At 44.5% G+C, this 24,118-nt stretch overlaps 1 protein-coding gene across 1 annotated transcript in view; it reads left to right on the forward strand.

Moving 5' to 3' along the window:
* The first annotated feature begins 11,565 nt into the window (after positions 1 to 11,565).
* The window catches only part of TRANK1 (tetratricopeptide repeat and ankyrin repeat containing 1), a 100,317-nt gene continuing 87,764 nt past the window's right edge, over positions 11,566 to 24,118 (forward strand). Inside the window, exon 1 of the mRNA XM_032409026.1 lies at positions 11,566 to 11,690. Coding sequence (XP_032264917.1) covers positions 11,668 to 11,690 — 23 coding nt within the window. The 5' untranslated portion in view covers positions 11,566 to 11,667. The remainder of the gene's footprint in view (positions 11,691 to 24,118) is intronic.

Genomic DNA, 24,118 nt, shown 5'->3' on the forward strand with positions numbered 1-24,118 from the left:
ATACTCTATGTTCCTGATCATTTATCTAAATATTTGTCCTTACTTGGTTAGCTATCTGGACACACAGGGTTGGGTCCATACCTTCCCTTGATATAGTGGTCACTGTGGCCACTAAAGACTCAATAGTCATTTGTTCACATTGATGTTTTTGACATTGATGATTCTGGCCTGCCCAAGTTCCCAGATTGTCTGTGAGTTTTCAGTTATTCAAGGCCATTGAAATGGGTTCTTGGATACTTTCAAGGGAGAAGAGCTTGTTATTCTTTCAACAACCAGCCCACATGTGAGAAACAGAAAGGCATATGGGGCAAGACTCTGACTTCAAAGCATTATAGTAAGGGACAAGCCATAGACTCGGGGGAGAGAGACCAATGGACACTCTTGCCAGGTCATTTTCCTGCTCTTTCAAGTTAATATCCTTTTCATTTCTCCAGCTTTATTGAGGTACACTTGACAAATAAAATTATATCTATTTAAAGGGTACAACTTGATGATTTGATGTATGTATTCTTTATGAAATGATTACCATAATGAACAAATCCATCACTTTACATAGTTACTTTTGTGTGTATGTGTGTGTGTGTGTGTGTATGTGGTGAGAATGTTTAAGATCTATTTCCTTAGCAAATTTCAAGAGTACAGTACAGTATTATTACCTATGGTCACCATGCTGTACATTGTATCTCCAGAACGTATTCATCTTGTAATTGAAGGCTTGTGCTCTTTGACCAGCATCTCCCCATTTCCCCAACCCCCAGCCTGGTAATCACCTTTCCACTTTCTCCTACTGTGAGTTCAGCTTTTCTTTTCTATTTTCTTTTACTTTCTTTCCTTCTTTTTCAGGTTCCACATATGTGAGATCATATGGTTTTTATCTTTTTCTGTGTGGCTTATTTCACTTAGCATAATGTCCTCTAGGTTCATCCATGTTGTTGCAAATGGCAAGATTTCCTTCCTTCTCATGGCTGAGTAATAGTCCATTGTCTATATCTCTACATATGTATCATTTTCTTCACCTTTTCATCCATCATTAGACACATAGGTGGTTTCCATCTCTTGGCTACTATGAATAATATTACAATGAACATGGGGAGTGCAGATATCTCTTTGAGATACTGATTTCATTTTCTTTGAATATATACCCAGAAGTGGAATTGCTGGACCACATAGTTCTATTTTGAAGTTTTTGAGGAACCTGCATACCGTTTTCCATATTGGCTGTACCAGTTTGCATCCCCACCAACCCTGCACAGGGGTTCCCTTTTCTCCACATCTTTCCCAAGACTTGTTACCTCTTCTCTTTTTGATGACAGCCATTCTAACAGGTGTGAGGTGATATCTCATTGTGGTTTTGATTCGCATTTCCCTGGTGATGAGTGATATTGAGCACCTCTTCGTGTACCGGTTGACCATTTGTATGTCTTCTTCAGAAAAATGTCTATTCAGCTTCTTTGCCAATTTTTAAATCAGATTATTTGTTTTTTGTTATTTAGTTGCTTAAAGTCTATTTTGTCTGATATAAGTATGGCTATCCCTGCTCGCTGTTGGTTTCCTTTTGTAGGGAATGTCTTTTTCCATCTCTTCACTTTGAGACTATGCATGTCTTTAAAGCTGAAGTGAATCTCTTTTAGGCAGTGTCTTGCAGTCAGGGTCTTGTTTTTTAATCCATTCAGCCACTCTGTGTGTTTTGATTGGAGAATTTAATCAATTCACATTTAAAATAATTATTGATAGATAAGAACTTGCCATCTTATTAAATGTTTTCTGGCTGTGTAGTTCCCTTTTCCTTTCTTCCTCTCTTACTGTCTTTCTTTGAGAATTCATTATTTTTCATAGCAATATGTTTTGATTCCCTTGTCTTTATCTTTTGTGTATCTACTGTAGGTCTTTTCTTTGTGGTTACCATGAGGCTTACACAAAATGGTCTAAGCTGAAAACAATTAAATTTGGACTGCATACAAAAACAAAACCTTTTTACTCCCCCCATCTCATTTTATGTTTTTCATGTCACAATTTACATCTCTTTATATTATGTATCCACTAACAAATTGTTGTAGCCATATTTATTTTAAATACCTTTGTTGTTTTGTCTCTGTACTAGAATTAAATGATTAACACACTACCATATTACATTATTAGAGTATTCTGAATTTGATTATATACTTTTATTTTATATTTTTATATGTTTTTATATTACTATTTAGCATCCTTTTGTTTCAGCTTGAAAAGCTCGTATCAGCCTTTGTTAGAAGGCAGGTCTAGTGGTGGTAAACTCCCTCAGTTTTTGTTTTTCTGGGAATGTCTTTATCCTTCCTTTGTTGCTAAGAACAGCTTTGCCAGATAAAGTATTCTTGGTTGGCAGTTGTTCCTTTCAGCACCTTCAGTATATCATCCCACTGTCTCCTGGTCTGCCAGGTTTCTGCTCAGAAATCTTTCCCTGATAGCCTTGTGGGAATTCCCTTGTGTGTGAGGAATTTTTTTTTTTTCTCTTGCTTCTTTAAAAATGATCTCTTTGACTTTGGACACTTTCATTGTAATGTGTCTTGGAGAAGATCTCTTTGGGCTGAATCTATTTGGGAATGAGAACTTCCCAAACCTAGGGAGACCTTTGAGCATCCAAGTTCATGAAGCTTAAATCCATGTTCAGCTTGTCCACAGAGGGCAGACTGGGGAGTACAAGGACAAAGGCAGAGGAGGACCCTGTTGGGATGTCAGCCTCCCTTGGTGGGCTGGAGAATTTATCTCTGACTCGACCCTTCACATACTCTGCTTAGTACAAGCTGAGTCCTACACTTACTAGGATCCACGCTCCTTGGAAAACAGTGACCATCCATTGTTAGTGAACTTGTCCTTGGGGTTGCTCTCCATCCTTCCTGCCCCTAAACCCCTAACCAAATGGTGTTTCCAAATACTCATTAACATTCCATATAAAACTCTCCCTGGAGTTTGGGTAGATACAATCTTTTCCATCTTTGGGACTCCAATGTTTTGGGGCTCCTTAGAGGTAACATGGGCAGGTGCGCAGATAAATCACCCCTTGATCTGGCCCTGCACTCTAAGGCCGTGAAGAAGGGATATGCAGTGTCACAGAGCAAAAGCACAGTTGCGGGTGAGAGCAGGGTTGTGGGATGGGAGGAGTGTTATTCAGCACATTCTTCAAAAGGCAGAACTTTCAACCATTTAAAAAGAATATTAGAGGACAACAGTGGACAGAACACAAGTATATGGTTTTATTGGCTCCTGAAGCCCTACTAAAACTATAGTAAAGAGATTTTTAAAAGGCATATGGAGAGGGAGAACAGGAAAGAATACAACAGCAGTAAAAGGTTGGTGCTGGAAAGCTACTAGAAGAATGGGAAATGACTTAGCAGACACAAGAGAAATGATGGTGAGCTGGCAGAGGGGAAGCCAAGGGCCAGCTCATTTTATACAACAGAATCTCCAAAAGTCTCAGAAACTATTGGCAGCGGATATTTTTGGAAGTAGGGCCAATGAACAGGATAAGTAAGTTTGGTAGAACGTCTATTTAAGAAGTGTAGGATCTCTAGATCCCGCCCCAACTCAGCAGAGCTGCCCACTGCCTCTTCCTCACCTGGCCACAAGGGCTTTGTTCTCTGTGGAGGCAGAAAGGCAGGTCTCAGGACTGGGGGACATCAGGCAAAGTTGAAGATAAAGGTACTACATTGCAAGCAGTCAATACGTGTATACTGGATGCTGAGGCCCCTAACTCCCATACATCCCTTAGGTGCCCATAACACAGACAGCCAGACCTTCACCTTCTGGAAAGGAGATTGCTTACTCTGACCAGGCCCAGAGGAAAAACCCAAAGACCCTGATGTCAGAGATTCTTTATCTCAGAGGCTCACTGACTGCTTGCAAACTAATAATCACACTCACTTGCTCTGAATTTTCAATTAGCTTTTAATCCATCTCTCTCTCTTTTTAAACTCTTCTGTATGGAAAAACTTTCAACTTCCCAACAGTAGAAAGAATAATATAATGAATCCCCATAAAACCCATTACCCAGCTTCAGTAATCATCAATATTTTGCTAATCTTGTTTCATCTATACCTCCACTTTTTATTTGTTTTGTTTTACTTGAGTATTTTAAAGCAAATACCAGGGGCACCTGGGTGGCTCAGTTGTTAAGTGTCTGCCTTCGGCTCAGGTCATGATCCCAGCGTCCTGGGATCGAGCCCTGCATCTGGCTCCCTGCTCAGCGGGGAGACTGCTTCTCCCTCTCCCTCTGCCCCTGCTTGTGTTCCTGCTCTTGCTATCTCTCTCTCTGTCAAATAAATAAATAAAATCTTAAAAAAAACCCACAAATACCAGACACCATATCAGTTCACTGATTAAAAAGGAGAGAGAGATACCTAGTATGTATCTCTAATAGAGAAAGACTTTTAAAAAACAACCACAATACCATTATCATACTCAACAAAATTAACAACAAATAATGCCTTAATGTCATCATAACATGCAGTCTGTGTCATATTTCCCAGATTGTCTCAAAAATTTGCTTTTACGATGGGTTTGTTAGAATCAGGACTCAAACCAGGCTAACATGTTGCATTTGGTTGATATGTCCCTAAGTCTCTTACGCTCTATTATAATTACCCCTCCTTCATTCTCTCTCCATGTTGTTATTACCATTATTTTTGGTTGAAGAGAGGAAGTCATTTTCCCTGTAGAATTTTCCACATCGTGGATTTAGTTGATTGCATCTTGGATGTGTCCTTGTAACATGTTTCTCTATCCTCTGTGAATCCTATAAAATGGTTGATAGATCCAGAGCAGGGATTCTTTATCTTTTAGGGATCACGGACCCCTTTGGAAATTTGACCGTGTCCATAGATCCTTTCTCAGGATAATATATTTTTTAAGATTCTATTTATTTATTTGAGACAGAGAGAGAGAGAGAGAGAGAACACGAACTGGGGGAGGGGGCGGGAGGGAGAGGAAGAGTGAGAAGCACACTCCCCACTGAGAAGAGAGCCCGATGCAGGGCTCGATCCCAAGACCCGGGATCATGACCTGAGCCAAAGGCAGACGCTTAACCGACTGAACCACCCAGTCGCCCCTCTCAGGATAATATTTTTAAATACATAAAATAAAATGCATAAGATTACAAAGAAAACTATTTACATTGAACTATAATTCTCAAAATAGCAAAAACACTAATTTGTGATATAATAATACATCTTCTTGATTAACACATTAAATAGCAAGACCTTGCAGCAGGTATAATAATTAGCATAATTTTAAAGTAGGTATAAACAAAAATAATATTTTGAGGTGTACACAACAATGGTGATGGGATAGGAAAGAATCTTTGATTTCACTGTCAACAAAGCCTTACGTACTGGTTTTAGTGTAGTTTTATTTTTTGTTTGAATTTGCCTGTATTCATAATTGAAGACAGTGTTAAGTTTCAGTTAAAGGTTAGTGAAAATTAAAATGATAATTAGGTTCTTGTTCAGATTCACAGACCTGAACTCTATCCATGGATCCTTGGTTTAACATCTCTAATTTACAGACTAGCTTAGGTTCAGATTCAATTTTGGGAGACAAAAATTCTTCCTTGGAGTTGCTGGGTCCTTCTTTTTGCAACACAGCAGGAGGTACCTAATGTCTGGCTGTCCCAGTTTTAGTGATGGTAGGACTGACAAGTGGGGTTGAAAAGAAATAGCCAGATTCATCTTTCCTCCAGTGGTTTTACTACCACTGGTGATCCCTGGTAGATGGGTTCCTACTGTTCAAATACAGGAACTTAGAGCCTTAAAAAGAAAGACTATTGTAATGATTGATTGAAGTACATGAAATGTTTTTAGAAATTCATGAGAGTTCATAAAAAAAAATTGTTGGCTACTAGTGTACCAACTCATTATTCTGAAAGCTAGTCAACAAAGTGGGGGAACAAGCATTTATTCTGCTTTTCCTCTATGAGGTGTTTTTCAGGGCAACCAAATGATTATAGATGGAAAGAAGAACTCTAAGTAATAAATGCAGAAAGAAGGATAGAGTTAAAAAATGACTTCAAAATGCTTAAATTTCCCATGTGTGACCAATGGAAGCCTCTAGAAGTCTGGGTTGTTTGACATAACCCCATTCCCCTTTGGTAGCTTCTTTGCTTTCCAGAACAACAAAATCTCCCTGGCTCAACTTGTACATCTCTGCCCCCAACATGGAATTAGTGATTTTTTTTTTTTTTTAATGAGTCTTTGTTCCTTCTAGAGAGGAATGATATTTAGAGGTCACCTCATGGGTGCTGGGGTGCACAGTATTATTCAATCCAGCAGTATGGCATCAGTACATCAAGGATGGACAGAATGAACAGAGTGAGGCAATAAACCACAAGGTCATAGTGATATTTCCAGTTCAGTTCTCAGATTACAGAATTTTTCCTTAACTTTTTTGATTTTATATTTGTATTCCTTTGCTCTTACACTGAAAGTCTTGGTTCTGGATAACAGTATCATAATTAATTATTTGCTTATTCTAATTTATACACAGTCTGAGTAATAAAAATATCACTCAGTAGTATTTTTAGAAAAATGTTTTAAAAACATATCAATATTGAAACTTGAAATAATTTTTGGGTGGTTATGCTACCCACTTGATATACAGTTAAGTTCATTTGTTTCAGTATGTTTTCAATTTTAAGAACTACTTTTTATTTATTTATTTATTTTTAATTTTATTGTTATGTTAATCACCATACATTACATCATTAGTTTTTGATGTAGTGTTCCATGATTCATTGTTTGTGCATAACACCCAGTGCTCCATGCAGAACGTGCCCTCTTTAATACCCATCACCAGGCTAACCCATCCTCTCACCCTCCTCACCTCTAGAACCCTCAGTTTGTTTTTCAGAGTCCATCGTCTCTCATGGTTCGTCTGCCCCTCCGATTTCCCCTCCTTCATTCTGCCCCTCCTGCTATCTTCTTGTTCTTTTTTTTTTTTCTAACATATATTGCATTATTTGTTTCAGAGGTACAGATCTGTGATTCAACAGTCTTGCACAATTCACAGCACTCACCATAGCACACACCCTCCCTAGTGTCTATCACCCAGCCACCCCATCCCTCCCACCCCACCCCCCACTCCAGCAACCCTCAGTTTGTTTCCTGAGATTAAGAATTCCCCATATCAGTGAGGTCATATGATACATGTCTTTCTCTGATCGACTTATTTCGCTCAGCATAACCCCCTCCAGTTCCATCCACATCATTGCAAAAGGCAGGATCTCATTCCTTTTGATGGCTGCATAATATTCCATTGTACATATATACCACTTCTTCTTTATCCATTCATCTGTCGATGGATGTCTTGGCTCTTTCCACATTTTGGCTATTGTGGACATTGCTGCTATAAACATCGGGGTGCACGTACCCCTTCGGATCCCTACATTTGTATCTTTGGGGGTAAATACCCAGTAGTGCAATTGCTGGATCGTATGGTAGCTCTATTTTCAACTTTTTGAGGAACCTCCATACTGTTTTCCAGAGTGGTTGCACCAGCTTGCATTCCCACCAACAGTGTAGGAGGGTTCCCCTAAGAACTACTTTTTAATAATTAGATTTAAGTTGGGGCATTTGAGTGGCTTAGTCGGTTAAGCATCTGACTCTTGATCTCAGTTCAGGTCTTGATCTCAGGGTGATGAGTTCAAGCCCTGCATTGGACTCCATGCTGGGTGTGAAGCCTACTTTAAAATTAGATGTAAGTTTTCAATTATGTTAAATATTCACATGGTTCCAATGTCAAAACTGTAAGACAAGGAATATATGTTTTTATTTTAATTCCAGTTAGTTAACATACAATGTTATATTAGTTTCAGGTTTACAATAGAGTGATTCAACACTTCTGTACATCACCCTGTGTTCATCACAACAAGTGTACTCCTTAATCCCCATCACCTGTTTAACTCATCCCCCCACCCACCTCTCCTCTGGTAACCATCAGGTTGTTATCTATAATTCAGAGTCTTAAAACAAGGTATATTTAAAGAACCTTAGCTTCCCTATCTTTCCCTCCTGCTCTGTTCTTCCTTATAATTAACGATTTGTCTTAGTTTTTGTTTTTCCTTCCATTGTTTCATTCAGAAAATATAAGCAAATGAATGAAAATATTCACCTTCCTTTCTTACTACAAAGGTAACATACTATCAAGACAGTTCTCACCTAGCTTTTTTCACTTGACAGTATTTCCTGGCCTCTGCCCATAGTGTTATATAGCAATCCTCTTCATTTCTTAGTATAGCTGCATGGTTCTCTATGGTGTGGGTATACCATGATTTATTCAATCAGTTCTCTACTGATGGACATCTTGCTCCCTTAGTCTTAATCCTGAGCAGATAACCATCTGAGGAAAATCCATAACAAGGAGAATAAAACAAGAAACATTAACAAGAAAAGGAACCCAGAGAATGAAGCCTATGTAGAGAAAAAAACAAACAAACAACACTATTAATATCTGCAGGGAGATGAGAAAATTTATGTAACCATGAAAAAGAGAATGGGGTATCCCAACAAATCACAGAATAAGAAAGAGCTCTTGGAACAATCAAAGTATGCTATCAGAAATTAAAAAAAAAAAAACTCATTAAGAAGAATCAGAAGATAAAGTTGAGGAAATCTTCCAGCAAAAAAGAAAAAATAAAACTGATTTAAACATCAGGGAAACATATCACAGGGGCCAATCCTGGAAGTTCAATTTTTGAATAACAGGATTTCCAAAAAAAGAGAATGGAGAAAATGAAAGAGAAGAAACAATCCACAAAATTATTCAAGGTCATTTCTCGGAACTAAATTGCTTGAGTATCAAGAATTAAAGAACCCACCCAGTACACAGTGGAATAGATGGATGGGCCTACATGAAAGTACATCATTGTGTAATTTCAAAACACTGGGGAGAAAAAGATTTTTCAGGTTGCCAGAAATTTAAAAGAGGTCACATAAGATGGGTAATTGGATGTGTTCAGATTTTCAACAGCAGTACTGGAAGACAGGGGTCACTGGAGTAATAGTTTCAAAATCTTGAAGGAAAGTAATTTCCAACCTAGAATTTTATACCCAGCCAAACTACATCAAAGGTGAGTTTTTTTCAGACAAGCACAATCTAAAAAAGAATTATCTGACGATGCATAAGACTGAGGGGAAAACCACCCAACAAGGAGTAGCAGCATTATTTAGAGGCAGGAACAGAGCCAACAGAATGATTAGATAGCTAAACTGGTTGCCTCTGAAGAATAAGTCAGGTGGGGGGGGGGACTGCTCTTTTAATTGTGAGAATGTATAATTTTGATAAAAATATTAAAAAATCAGAAAGAGAAGAAACGATTTTAGAAAGAAAGGTACCTGTTTTGAGGTCTGTTTTGAGCTGATGTGATTGTTTTGAGAACCATGATGAAAGATACAGAGGAAGAAGTAGGACAAAAAGATTTTTTTTTTAAGATTTTATTTATTTATTTGACAGAAAGAGACATAGCAAGAGAGGGAACACAAGCAGGGGGAGTGGGAGAGAGAGAAGCAGGCTTCCCGCAGAGCAGGGAGCACTATGCAAGTCTCAATCACAGGACCCTGGGAGCATGACCTGAGCCAAAGGCAGATGCTTAGTGACTGAGCCACCCAGGTGGCCCAGTAGGACAAAAAGATTCTAATAGGCTTGTGAAAACTGGTCAAAGGGTAGTGAAAGTTTAGACGCACCTTCTTAACCTACTGCACCCTCACCAACTTCTTGACTTGCTCTCCTTCATGTAAGAACCTGGAAGTCTTCTGGAAGCAGAGACTCCTTGAAGTTGGCTAAAAAAAAGAGCCATGCTAGAAGAGGTGGCATGGACCTTTCCCAAATATAGAACTGGGGGATATTGAGAAAAAAATTGGAGAAAAGATTTGTCAAGTTTCCTAAAAGTGAAAGGAGGAATGATATCTGGGAAATGGGAAGTGGCTCCAAGTATTTGGAGACTAGAAGTGTTTCCCAAACTTTGCTTTATGTTATCATTACCCGAGGAGCTTTAAAAAATCTCAAAGCCCATGCCATACCCCATACCAATTAAATCAGACTATTTGAGAGTAGGAGTCAGACAACAGGATTTTTAAAAGGCCCTCAGGTGATTCCTATGTGCAGTCAGATGTGGGAACCACTGGAGTGGTCTGTGTGTGAGGAAGTAAGACTGGAAGGGTATGGCAAAAATTGTGAAGATTCTCAAATGCCCAGCTACCTAATTTGATCTGTAGTAGACAATGGGGGTGCCACTGAAGGATTTGAACTGGAAGTGATGCCATGTGACATTTGGGGAAGATTAATGGACAGAAGAAATGGGAGGAGCTGAGATTCTAGAAGCAAAAAGACCACTAGCTAGACCGAAAAGCTGGTTTTTGACTCAGAGTAAGCAGCACAGAGAAGGACACGGGTTGTGTGCATTAGGTGTGTCCATGTGTCATCAATGTGTGACATTGGTGTGACACAACATGACACACCATGTGTCACCTCCCTGCCTCATCGGAAACTGTACTGTCCCTCTCGGGAACCTCTGTGGCATCCTCCTCCCTGCCGCGGGGCTGCCCCGTGTGGTGGCCCTCGATGGGTGAGAGAATTGCCAGGAGCAGTGTAGGCCAAAGCCTTGTCCCAAGAGAGGACTGTGGGCTTTGCTCCCGGATTGGGTCAAATCCCTGGCGTCTGGGAAAGTGATCCCTGTACCAGACAAGCTGGGCGCCGAACCCGAATGGTGGGTGAGAGGCTGTGCGGCCTGTGGCGCCGAAGACCAAAGGCGAAATGGCAGCCTGAGGTCGTCCTAACTGTCCCCAACACTTTCAGTCATCACTGCCCTTCCAGGAGGTTCCCCGCCATTCCACCTGTGGGGAGAAGTTCACTCCTCTGCAAACACATTGAACGCGGCGGTGAGCGTCAAGACATCGGGGGCCTCGCTGGCCTCTTCCCACCTGAATGCCCCGCGTCCACAGAATGGAGGCCTGAGCACACAGTAAGTGCTAGATAGCCAACCAGTGACCACCCGAGGCGACCGCGGAGTGGGGTATAGTATTGGTTGACAGAGGCTGGTGTCTCTAGTTTCTTTGTTGGAGGGGACCGGAGGGAAGAGAAGAGGCGAGCCAGGTCCCTCAGCTAACCGTGTTCTCAGTTTCCCCCACCATCGCGGTGGGCCCAGCCTACGAAATCCCAAGGACCCAAACGTGTCGCAGGGTCGTGTGTGTGCGCTCGGTCCGTCGTGGAAGCCGGCTCGAAGCACTCGTTTTTCAAAGGCGGCCGGGAGCCACCCCATTGGAGCACTCGCATGCCAGATGGGCGACTTCGAAACGCCTCTTGAACACGGTGACAAACACGCCCCCCCACCCAGCGGCGACGTGCACGTGACAGTTTTCGGGCTCTCGCAACTACGTGGAAACTTGGAATAGGGCTGCCGCTGCACACAGCCGGAGCGCCGGGGCCCCGCGCCCCCGCCCCCTCGGCACTGCCCGGGAGCCGCGCCACCGCCAGCAGGGGCCCCGCGCGGCCGCAGCTCCCGCCGCTCCCGCCGCTCCCGCCGCTCCCGCCGCTCCCGCCGCTCCCGCCGCCCGCACCCAGGGCCGCGGCTTTCGGGCTTCCGCGCCTCCCACCGCGCTCTGCCCCCGGGAAGCGGCCCCCGAGGCGGCGGCGGCGGCCCGGGCCATGTGGGACCCGCGGGCATTTAGGTGCGTAGCGGCGCGGGAAACGCGGGGGGCGCCTCCGGCCTGCCGGGCCCCGCGCCTCTTCCCGGCGGGAAGCGGCGGCGCGCGGGAGCTGGCGAACCCCGTGGCGGCGGCCGAGCGATCGTCCCCGTGGGCCCCGCGGGCTCCGCGGTCATCCGGGGGCCGACCCGGGCCTGTTGCGCGGGGGCGCGCGCGAGGGGCGGCTCCGGCCTTCTCGGCCCCGGGGGACGAGGGCAAGCGCTGCGACAGGACTGCGGCGGCGCGCGGCCTGCCCCGTCCCCACCCCGGCACCGAAGCTGCGGCTCCCGGGCCCACCTCCCACCTCCCGCGCGGGACCCCAGTGCAGCTAGCAGGTGGCGATGAGCGGGCCAGCGGACGCGCCCCCGGGGCACGCAGTCGGGCTGGCTGGTCCCGGCTCGGGGAGGGATTTGCGGGAACTTGGACAGCGCTGGCCGCTGCCCGGCCGGAGGAGGTTCGCGATTCCAGCCCCGGGCAGGCCTCGTCCCCAGCCCGCGCGATCGCGAGCTGGGCTGGCCCGAAAGGGGCTGTCCAGTCCTCGATCCTCGGCTAACGGAGTGTAGGGGCGGGGTAGCAGCGGGGCCCCCCAGCTGAGAAGTGGAGGGTTCTGCTTGCGAGCGTTTGCAGTCGTGGGCTCCGAGCGGGTAGGCTGTGCGGCGCACTCCGCCCCCCTCTCCGCGCTCCCCCCGCCCCGGGAGTCCCGCAGCCCCGCTGGAATAGCGCCTCTCTTTCGGTGTGCAGCGCGGGCCAGCTCTGCTCCCAGCTGGAGGCGTTTCCGCGAGCCTGCGAGCTTTCGTGCTTCCCAGGGACAATTTCTAGGGAGATGTGCAGTTTGAAAAATTGAAGAGAAAATTTTTGAAAAGAGGGGGAGAGAAGGGGGCTTCTGAGGTTTCTAGAACCCAGCCCAGTTGCTGTTGGCCCAGTCAATCCTTAGGCGGGGAGAAAGAGCTGGGAGCAAAGGGTCCTGCATTCCCAGTGACCAGGTTCTCCCCGGCTGCCTGGTGTTGAGCCTCCCCGGTGCCAGGCACCTTTTTGAGGCAAAACTTTTACCCGGATGGCTTGGTCTTTTGTTGAGCATCCTGTTTTGTGCCTTAATGAAAGTACTACCTTGTAAGAGAGTCAGAAGTTTGTTTTAACTGTTTTCCAGTCTGGTCTGTTTTGTAGAATTGCAGGATGGGCCTTTGAGTTCGAAGTAACATTTGCTGTTCTTGCATCCTCCGCAAGGGCTGGAGGTAGGATAGGTGTGTGTGGCATTCACCCCCAGAGTAGGATCCCACTGCCTCAGGATGTGGGTTTCTTCGTCTTTTTTTTTTTTTTTTAACCAAGCCCACAATAGAGACCCACACCTACCCACATAAGTATAAAATTGCAACAAGGGCTTTACAGTATATTTATTCTCTCTACAGGATGGCACATTCTATTAGAATCTATAGAATCTAATAGAATCTGTAGAATATTCTATTCTATTTTCTGTTGTTTAAAAAAACTAGTCATAATCCATGAACTTGATTTTGTGTTCGACTAATCAGTTTTAGGTGGCAACTGCAAGCTTTCTTTGGGACACCCCAAGAAAGGCTGAGGAGAACATCAGCATTTCACTGAGGAAGCAACTTTGGAAGGGGGGGAGTTGGTGTAGGAGAGATGAAGGAGGCTGAAGTTCGTACCAGATTAAGGAAATTCATGCTTGGGTAATAAGAATACCGTAGGAATGACTGTGTGGTTCCCACCAGTAGCATCTACAGACGCAGACCGAGGGATGCTTCTGGTTAATCTAGGTCCGTCTGTCTGTCCACACAGAGCTAGCTGGCCGCCTGCCATGGAGGCCAGTGGGGCCTTGTAGAAGTTTTGGAGAGATAGTGACATAATGGCTCCTTGGCATTAGGCCTTTTTTGGGGTGGTGCAGGAAGTAGGAAGGCAGGTGCTGCACAGCTGGCCACAGACTCTGGATTCATGAATTCAGAAGAGGATTCTTAAAGTCTCTGCTCAGAATTCCACAGCAGCAGTGTTAGGAGCAGGGCCGTGAACATTTTATAGATGGAGAAACTGTAGCCCATCACCCAGTAGTCATTAGCTAATTAAGGGTACCTCTGGGATTGGACATCCACTGTCTTGCTTTTCCAGCCCATGGCTCTCAGGGACCAAATAGAGACTTTGCCCTTGTGGAATTCTCAAACTTCTCTTTGCTGGTTAGTTCTGTTTTCCTGGGTTGCTGCCAAAGGCCCATTTCTATGGCATATACCTTCTTACTGTTTTATTTTTGTTTCTTGGGATGGTGATTCTTTCCCCCCCCTTCTTTTTGCTTAGGTTTCCCCTGCATGTGCTAGACTCAGGAAATGATTTTTGGCAGTAAATTGTGACAATTATAAGGTTCACCCTCATTTATTTTTTACTTATTTTTAAAAGATTTATTTATTTATTTTAGAGAGCGAGAGAGAGCAGGGGGCAGGGGCAGAGGGAGAGAGAATCTCAAGCGGACTCCTCGCCGAGAGCCAGCCTGTCCCAGGGCTCAATCTCACGACTCTGAGATCACAACTTGAGCCAAAATCAAGAGCCTGACGCTTAACTGACTGAGCCACCCAGGTGCCCCAAGGTTCCCCCTCATTTATTTCCCATCTCCCAGGATCACTGCCCCTCCCCCTTTTTCAGGTTTACAGCTGCTGACTTTATTATTATTATTATTTTATTATTATTATTTTACTTTAGGTTCACTTAAGGTGTGGCCCCATCTTTCATCTCAATGTCTTAGCTGTCACTGGGAAAATGTCACAAACAGTCTTCTGGACTATTGTACCACCTTCCTTTTATCCTCTCTAGACACCAAAGATAAATGCTGTAAAAATCATTTTACGTATATGCTTTTTCGTCAAAACATTTGGTGAACATCTACCATATCCTTGTCACTATTTTAAGGGCTAGCTTATATTTTGACATTTATCATATGCCACTCATATAGCCTCATTAACTGTCAATTAAGATTTGAAATTGTATTGAAGGTGGAGGCCATGTCTTAGATATCTGTGAATCCTTTTCTGTTCATAGAATGGGTAAGAGCATTTTGTACATATGGGTGTTAAGAGTTAATTGAATGATGGAAAACAAAAATAAATGAAAGTCTTTTCTCCAGAGTGAGGTATGCAAAGTCAGATCAGTTATGCTGTTTTTGTTTTTTAAATTTTCTATTTAATTAATGTATACCCCCTTCACCCATTTCTCCCATCCTCCTTACCCCACCTCTGGCAACCGCCATTCTGTTCTCTGTATCTATGAGCTTTTTTTTTTTTTTTAAAGATTCCACATATAAGAGAGATCATACAGTACTGCAGATTTTTTTAGTAGCCACAGTGGAGCCTGGAGGTCCCGTGTTTGAGGAGGGTAAAGCGATCCCGTGGATGTTTTTAAGAACTGAAGTGGAGGTTGGGGTGTGGGCCTCCGGCCATTGTCAAGAGAGTGGCATTATTTCACTTGACCTTGAGGAATAAGCTCTCCTTTGCCTTTCCAGCTGGGGAAGAGGAGCTGACATTGGCTTGCCTCTGGTTTTCCAGTCAATGACACAGCCGAGTATGGCCTTATGGCTTTGGTAACAAGCTTCCTTGGAGTGCAGCCTGAAGTTCTTATGGCCATCAAATCCTTGTTATAAGAAATCTTTACAAGAAAGAGGAAATAGGGGAAATGGACAATTTCCTTAGCCAAGATGACACTTCGAGTTACGGCAGAGACTGATGGTGGGGACAGTGGCAGTGGTGGGGGCAAACATTCAGGTTGAAACTTAAAAAGTATTGAACCAGGTAAACAGACATCTTGGGACCCCAAAATGTCATGGTGCCCAAACCGAGAGCAGTGTTCTTCTTTTGGTCAACATGGTTGTCCATTCTGCCTGACCAGGCATTTTTCTTGGTCTCAACATTCATACGTAAAGCATTGCCTTGTTTCCTTGTTTTTATTGAATATCTGGAAGGGTGAATGAGCTTTACCTGTGATACCTTGGACCCAGTTTACCTGCACTGACTCCATCTTTTGCCTTGTCTGTATCAGTGCCCACCTGCACTCACCATGATGTGTTTACCTGAGCTCTTATGAGCCTGGCAAGCTGGTGGGACCCTCTGTCTGTCAGAGGCAGGCTGGGTCTGAATTTGGCTCTGTCTGTGTTTGACGTTCCAACACCACTTAGACTGAGATGTTTTTATTTTGAAGCACTGGGTCCTCCTATCAGTGGGGTAGCATTTGGAAAGGGAACAAGATTGCTAGCCCTGGAAAATGCTGATGATATTTTGGGGGAAACCAAGCCAGCACTACACAACGTAGAAAATATAGAGAATTATAGTGCCATACTGGGCGAGTTGATTGCCGGTGTAAGAATACTTGGCTCACAGCCCTGAATGGGAATGAGCTTCATACCCAGCTGTAGCCTCCAGGGTGCTCTCCTTTGGTCACCTTTGGGCCAGCTCATCCTCTGCCCTTTGGGGTCCACTCTCCCTGGAGGCTCAAAAATTGGTAATTTTGAGGACTCACTCAAGTCTAAACTTATTGGCCAGGGACTAAGGGTCCTTATACTCTGGCCCTTAGACTTCCCTCTGATAGGCCCTTTCTTCTCCCCTCAGGGTCTTACCTATTCTCACCTCTTTTTGCTCTTCATTGTCCAAGTCAGTTCTCCTCATATACTGAGGCCCCTGCATTGGCCTATGGAGGATGTAAAGATAGGAGCCGGGAGGTGCTTCTGGTGGTGGTAGAGCAGAGTTAATGCCAGGCAGACCTGTGAGAAAGCGTCCATGGAGATGTAGACAAACACTCTAAGACAGTTGCTAGCTCCTGAATCCTTCTCAGGAGGAAGTAGGGGAGGTGAGTGTTGAACCATGCCTGGGCCGATGAAGAGAACTTCCAGTGGGCAGATTGAGAGGTGCCAGCGGGGAGAGAGGGACAGTCCAGGTAAAAGAAACAGCTTCTTAATCAAGAATAACAGTGAGCAAAAGGGCTTAGACTCTAAATATCAATATAATAATAGTAATAATAATAATAACAGTTGACCTTGAGCCGGGCTTTATGCTGGGTGTGTTTCAGATATTCTCTTATGTAATTGTTATGGAAGTACTATGAACAATCCCTGTTTTACAGATGTCCCTGCACCAGAATGTAAGCTTCTGGGCAGCAGTGTTTTGATCGGTTGTGCTCATCCATATATCTCAGGCATCCAGCAGCTTTGCAGCACATATTAAGCATTCAACGAATGTGTGTTGACTGAGGAAACAGAGAGTCCAGTCCTATAGGTGATGCTGTCCCTGTTTTCCAGGAAGGAAACAGGCCTAGGCTTACATGGCCTGGAAGAGGTAAAGTGTGACTCTGATCTCATGTTTTTGACCTTTCTCATACAAGGACACACCCATAACCTTATATTCTCCTTCTGGCATTAGCTCCAGCACTGCAGAGGCATATGAGAGGGAGGGAGCCAGAAGAATTTGGGGTTATGTGGCTACAACATGGCAGGCACATAGGGTTGGAGAATACTGGAAAGCTAAGATGAAGGGGGTGTGTGTGTGTGTGTGTGTGTGTGTGTGTGTGTGTGTGTGTAGGACTTAGAATGGGATTCTGAGCTATTTAGACTAAATGGGATTAGGAGCCATGGAAAGTGTGTGTGTGTGTGTGTGTGTGTGTAACTCTGTGTTTTATTTAGAGGGCTGAGGCTGTGGATGAATAATTGTTCAGGCTGGCCAAAGTTCATCCTTTTTAAAGGCCAAGTTCAAGTTCTCAGTGTTTCAGGAATCTGTCAGCGGTGTTAGAGCTGAGGCTAGAACTCAGGTCCTCCCAGCACTGCTAAGGGACCTCCCTTCACTGGGTGTGCCTTTCAAGGTCCCTGCCTGGGGGAGACTGTTTTGTTTATGGGGAGCTCCTGGGCACCTGTGGACCCTCCCCAGGCTGCAGTGGATGGTGTTTTAGTCCTCTGCAGGGTTTGTCTTGCCTTCCAGATTGAGGGGGAAGCAGACTGCTGTGGTTTTGAGGGTGGGAGTTGGAATGGGGGCCATTAAGTAGCATTTAAATGATTAAAGAGAGGCTCGGGGGTGGATCTGGAGGAGAAGATGACAGGGCTGCTGGTAACCAAACTCCAAATTCTCCTTTGAATGAATGAGAAAGCACCTTTCTTCAAGGGCTGTCATAGGAGGGCCTTGCATCCTCCTTGGGCGCTGCCCCTGACTTCACAACCATCTGTAGCTCCTGGGTGCTCCAACGGAGAGTGGAAAAGCTAACTGAGGGGAATGTGGCAGTTGTTGGGCAGCCCGGATTTAGCACAGACACTGAGTCCAGATTTGTGAGCAACCTGTGTTGGCTGATGCTTACCTTCCTCATCTGTCTTGAGACAGAGTATGGAATGCTCATTTTTCAGTTTCCTTCAGGTTTGCTTTTGTAGAGACTTTATTATTTTTTTTTAAGATTTTATTCTTAAGTAATCTCTACACCCAACGTGGGGCTCGAACTTACAACTGAGATAGGGAGTTACCCGCTCTACCAACTGAGCCAGCCAGGTGCCCCTGGATTTGATTTTAATTTTGAAGGCCATCCTTTCTGTTTTCCCCAAACACCCTCACCCTTTCTGCATCCATCTTCTCCAAAGAGTTGTGAACAGTTGGTATCAGACTTGGGTTTGTACCTTGCTTGGAGAAGTCCTTTCACCTTGATGAAGCTGTTTCCTGACCTGTACTATTGGGGTAATAATTATACCTCCCTCACTAGCATTGTTAAGGATGTTCCATGAGAAAATGCCCAAGAAGGGCTTAGCACAGGACCTGGCACATAGTAAGTGCTCAGTAAATTTCAGCTGTGATTACACAGCTGCCTCGGACTACTCTCATTCAAATAGCAAAATGGAAGGATGCTAGTCTGTGCACACACTGAGGAGAAATCATGCCCATCCCCGGCTCCCAGCTGGGAGGGAGGTCAAGTGATCGGGACTCCACTTCAGAACTAGGAGTTATAATTGATCTGTCTTTGCCCTTAGCGATATATTTCTTGAGTACCTTCCGGGGACCTGGCGTAATTTTAGGAATTTGGAATGTCTACTCTCAAAGCTCATACTATCTGCACACCGTCCAGGCCTACAATGTACTCTAAGGTTCTTGGCTCATCCTTTTGCAAGAAGGCATTCTTTAGTCTGAGCTTACATTCTTCCTCCCCCTCTTTTTTTTTTTGGTGAGTTAAAAATTTCTTCTTTTGTGAAATTCTGGGGGCAGTAGATGGTACACCTTTAAAAATTTTTTTTAAATTAAAAAAAATTCAAAGTAAACTATGCCCAACATGGGGCTTGAAATCACGACTCTGGGATCAAGAGTCACATGCTCTAGTGACTGAACCGGCCAGGTCTTCCCTGATGGTACACTTTTAAAAAAATGCTCTTATTTGGCAAAATAAAGAGTTGGCAACTCTTTCTCTCTCTCTCTCTCTCTTTTTTTTTTTGTTTAGAGTGTGCATGAGTAGGGGGGAGGGGCAGAGGAGGAGGGAGGTTGAATCTCAAGCTGAGCATGGAGCCTGGTGCAGGGCTCTATCTCAAGACCCTGAGATCATGACCTGAGCGGAAATCAAGAGTTGGAGGCTTAACCGACTGAGCCACCCAGGCCCCCTGGTACCCTTCAGTTTCTTTTCTCTGTGTGTAAATGTTTCTGTTTGTCAGTTCCAGAAGTCTAGGAACCACTGATCTATAGGATTATTCTTTGCTTTCAGTTCTTCTGAATCTCCAGGAATATAATTTCACATGGGAATATATGGCCCTGTGTGCTGTCTGTTGAATTTTCAACAGGTGCTTATAAATTTGTTTTCCCCAAGTAGCTGACAGCTTTGGCAGATTTTGGTTGGACTTATCTGGTTGTTTCTGGTTTGTCCTTTATGCGGTTGACTTTTATTAAATTTGTGTCCTTTTCCAAGGGAGCAGCTGACATTCTTGGCTTTCCAGGAGATGGTCAGAAATCTGAAACCAGGAGTGAAATTGTCTAGTTCGAATTAAACTCCAGAACCTTTCTTCCTTTCCCATTTCTCTAGCTTAATCTGATGAGTAAAGAAATAGCCAGAAAGTCATTTATTCATTTAACAATGCTGAGCCCTTGGTTGCAGACATAAGACTCAGTAAGACTTAGTTTCTCCCTTAAGAGTTTAGTCTACTGGGGAAAGCAGAAAAACCTAGCACTGGGTGTGAAGCATAAAGGCTAGGTGGGAGATACATGTCGAGAGGAGTAGATAGATTGTAACTCAAGGTGTTAAACTGTATGAAAGCTGCACACAGGGTCTGAAACCTTTGGGAACTTTCATGGAAATGATGCCTGAGAGGAGGTAGAATGGGAGATCCTGGAGGCTTTTAACCGCCCCCCCCCCCCCCCCACAGCATGCGGTCTGATGGATTTGGGGACCATCTCACCAGTGATGGTGAGGAGGCTGAGCTGGAGCTGGGTGAGGCTGGGGCAAGGGAGGATCACAAGGCAGATAATGTAGTAACCCAGGCCAGTGGGGAAGATGTCTCTAGAGGGTGTGTACAAACCGGACTTGGGGACAGCTGTCTGAGGCCTGGGTGCCTCTTAGGGATGATGAAGCTGAGGGAGAGGTGGGGAGAGGTTGCCTTGTCTTCAGCCTGTTGTTTCCTGGTTAGGGCACTTCCGGTGTTTGTGTTCGGATGCACAAGTTGATTTTTGGCCCAAATCTTTGGTGTGCAACTGGGAATGGCACATAGGATTCGTTTGGGGCATGGATGTGTGCCACCTAGAGTGAATGTTGGGGGAAGGATTCTGAGGATTTGTCAGGCCCTGAAGGAAGGACTACTGTGATTGGAGATGTCTGGGGTGGGGTGGGGCAGGACACCCCTGATAGAAATCTTTGTCTAATGTGAACCTGCAGAGAGGGATGAAATGGCAAGCCGCTCTCATTTCCTCCCTTTCTAGTGAATGCAACTAAAAACTCAAATTGTTTAGGTAAAAGGGGGAAAGTTCTAGAAGGCTGCTGATGTCTCTAGTAACTTGGGAAGGGGTAGGGAAGGAGCTGGGCCTCAGAGGCAGGGGAATGTGGAGGGAGCCCCTCTTTCTGCTCTCTCTGGGTGTAGGTATTGTGATCTCTCAGCCCAGAGTGGCTTCTTCTCAGGGTGGGGGGTAAGGCTGTGGCCCTCTGGAGCCTCCTGCGTCAGCTGCCACTACCAGAAGAGGCTCTTCCCGAAGTTCTGATTCAAAAGTCCCAGGGAAGCGTTCTGTCAGGGAATTCTGGCCCATAGGTCTGGCACATACAGCATGTGGGAGGCCCTGGGACCTGCCTCTTGCACCTCAGACCTCCCCTCAGTAGGCCTCTGTGGTGAGCCAAGCAGCCATTCCAGAGCATGCTCACCCTGGTGACTGTCCACCTGACAAGAGTTTATTAGGGCCTGTAAGCAGGAAGTGGACCCTTCTTTTCAAAGGAACAATCCCAGTAGAGAAAGCTTGGGGCCATTTTCAGATGCTACAGTGCTGACCCCCTCCGACTCCTCATCCAAGGAAGGCCTGGAAGCTCAGATTTTCTCAGCTGTAGCGGTTTAACTGACTGTTAATTTCAGGGAACCCCTGTGGAAACAGGCCAATACTAGGACTGTGTTTTTTACCAAATATTTTCTCTTTGCTGGGTAAACAAAGCAAAGGTTCTGTAAATGTTGCAGGGATTACACTCAAATAACCTACAGAGGTCGTCACGGCCAGTACCATTAACCCAAACCTTTGCAGACCAGGGGCAAGACCTGGCTTCTGGTCCTGGCTTTCCCGCCCATCCACAGTGCTGTGGACCAGAGCCCCGGGGCGGAGGCTGGGAAGTCAGCCCGGGTTTCAGCTCTGGTGCTCGCTACGGTGTGACCATGGTCGGGCCCCCGAATCTTTGAGCCTTGGCTTCCTTGCTCCAGAAATTTTAGTCCAACCATCTCACTTTATTAAGTCCTTTCTATGTATATGATTCTGTGAGCATATTCAGAGAGGTGTCATCTTCGTTTCCTAGGGCTGCAATAACCACTTACCACAACCTGTGTGACTTACCTCAACAGAAGTTCATTCTATCATGGTTCGGGAATGTTCTCCCCATTCCCAGACCTACACCCCAAAGATCACCACTCTTGTTCGCCTCTTAAGGCCTTCCAGAAATTCTCCCGGTAGGTTAAGTGTACACACACACACACACACACACACCCTTAAGCTCTCCAAGTACCTCTACAAATTGGTCTCCAGATTGCTTTATTCACCTTCATTGTGCATCTTGACATGGCTTCCTCTTACTTAGATCAGCTCATGGTTTTAACAATTGTATCGTGTTCTGCACTCAGCTGTACTTTTCTTTGTATAAAGGTCTCCACTTACTGGACTTTGGATTTGTATCACACTTCTGCTTTCACAAAAGACGAGGCAGTTAATATCCTCATGTACGTGAAAGAAATATGTTTGTAGAATACATTCCCATTTAGCTAACTAGCTGTGAGGAAGTGTGTGCATTTTTTTCCGTAGACAGACCCCCCCCGCCCCCCGCCCCTTTACCCGGCCATCAGTTCTATGTGAGTGACTCTCCACCCATCATCTCGCCGACTCACAGTGTTTTGGGGGCTTTTTGATGTACAGAGGTTTTTAATTTTTAATGAATTATTGTCTATGGTTTCTGCTTTTGCAATCATAAGAATGGCCTTCTTGAGTGTGAAGATTACATAGTGTTTTTCATTGCATTAAAACTTCTTTGAATTTATCTAATTCAAGAATCCAAAAATATAAAACGTTCCCATGGAAAGGAGAGAGTAGGTCTCCCTCCTCTGCCCTCTGCCCCATCCCCCAATAAAGGTAAATAATTTTATTTCTGGTGGATCCTTCCAGAACTTCTTTATGCATATGTAGGCAAATGCGAATATAAATTCTTATTCAACTCTTCCCTGTTTTTTTTAACTTGTACAAAAGGTAACGTGATATACACACTATTCTGCATTTGCTTTTTTCAAATATATTTGGAGATTATCCCAGATCAGTACATAGAAAGCATCTTCATTCTTTGTTTTTCTTTCTTACTTTTGTAAGGCTTTGTTATGGGGCCTGCACTATAATTTATTAAACTAGTCTCCTGTTAATGGGCATTAATGCTCGTCCTACTCTTTTATAGTTACAACTTGACAAGTGAATAATCTTGTATATTTTCCATTTCCGGTGTGTGCAATCCATCTGTAAGATTGGTTTCCAGAAATGGAATTGCTGGGTCAAAGGCTCTATGTATGTGTCACTTGGTTCAGTATTCCCAAATTTCCTCCTAGAGCAGTTGCAGATGATCTAAAATTTGTACCTATATTTTCTCTTACTACCTTTATGGTCTCTTTTTCTCAATGATTTTTTAAAAAGTGAGATATTTGCATGTAATAAAAGGTGCAGATTTTAAGTGTACTGTTCGATGAGCTTTAGTATAGAACATTTCCATTCCCCCCAAAAGTGCAGTCATTCCCCTTTCCAGTCAATAGCCCTCCCTCCCTAGGAAACCACAGTTCTGCTTTCTGAGATTTGCCAGTTCTAGAACTTCATTCAAGCCGAACCACACAGTAGACATTCTTTTGAGTCTGGCTTCTTTTGCTCATCATACTATTTTTGAGGTTCTGTATGTTGCTGTGCATTTTATTACACAATTTGTATTGGTTTTCTGTTCCTGCTATAACAAATGACCACAGACTTAGTGGCCACATAAATGAATTTTGTCACGGTCGGGAGGTCAGAAGTCTGGGTTAACTTGGCAGGTTCCACAAGGCTGAAGTTAAGGTGTTGGCTGGTTGGGCTCTTACCGGGTGGGTCTGCAAAGAGCGCCTTCTAGGCTTATTCACATTGCTGGCAGGATCCAGCTCCTTGCAGCTATAGCGTTGAGGGCCCTGGGCCCTTACTGACTGTTACCCAGGGGCCTCTCTTGGGTTCCAGGGCCACCTGCCTTCCTTCTGACGTTGCCTCCTCTCCATCGTCGAGGCAGTCAGTGACGAGTCTGGGTTTTCTCTTGTTTCACATTTTCTGCTGCATCTCTCCTGCCTTCTTCTGGCATCTTCTTGACTCTAGCCAGAGAAGGTTTTCTGCTTTTAAGTGTTCCTATGATCTGACTGTGCTCTCCCAGGTAATCCAGGATGATATCCTTGTCTAAAGGCCTATAATCTTAATACATCTACAGAGTCCCTCTTTGCATTCACAGGTTCTGGGTTTGGGGTATGGACGTTTTTGGCAGGGGTGTGTGTGTCTCCTGTTCGGCCTATCACATGGCACCAGTTAGAAATTTAACTTCTTTTCCAGATATACAGCCCGTTGTACCAAACCGATTCATTCTTTTCCTATTAAAAAGCCATCTTTATCACACGTGGAATTCTTTCATAGTATATATTTGTTTCTGGGTATTCTATTTTGTTTTGCTGGTCTGCCTACTCTCACGTTAGTATCATC

This window comes from Phoca vitulina, unplaced genomic scaffold (genome assembly GCF_004348235.1).
Source record: "Phoca vitulina isolate PV1807 unplaced genomic scaffold, GSC_HSeal_1.0 scaffold10, whole genome shotgun sequence".
Taxonomy (NCBI): domain Eukaryota; kingdom Metazoa; phylum Chordata; class Mammalia; order Carnivora; family Phocidae; genus Phoca; species Phoca vitulina.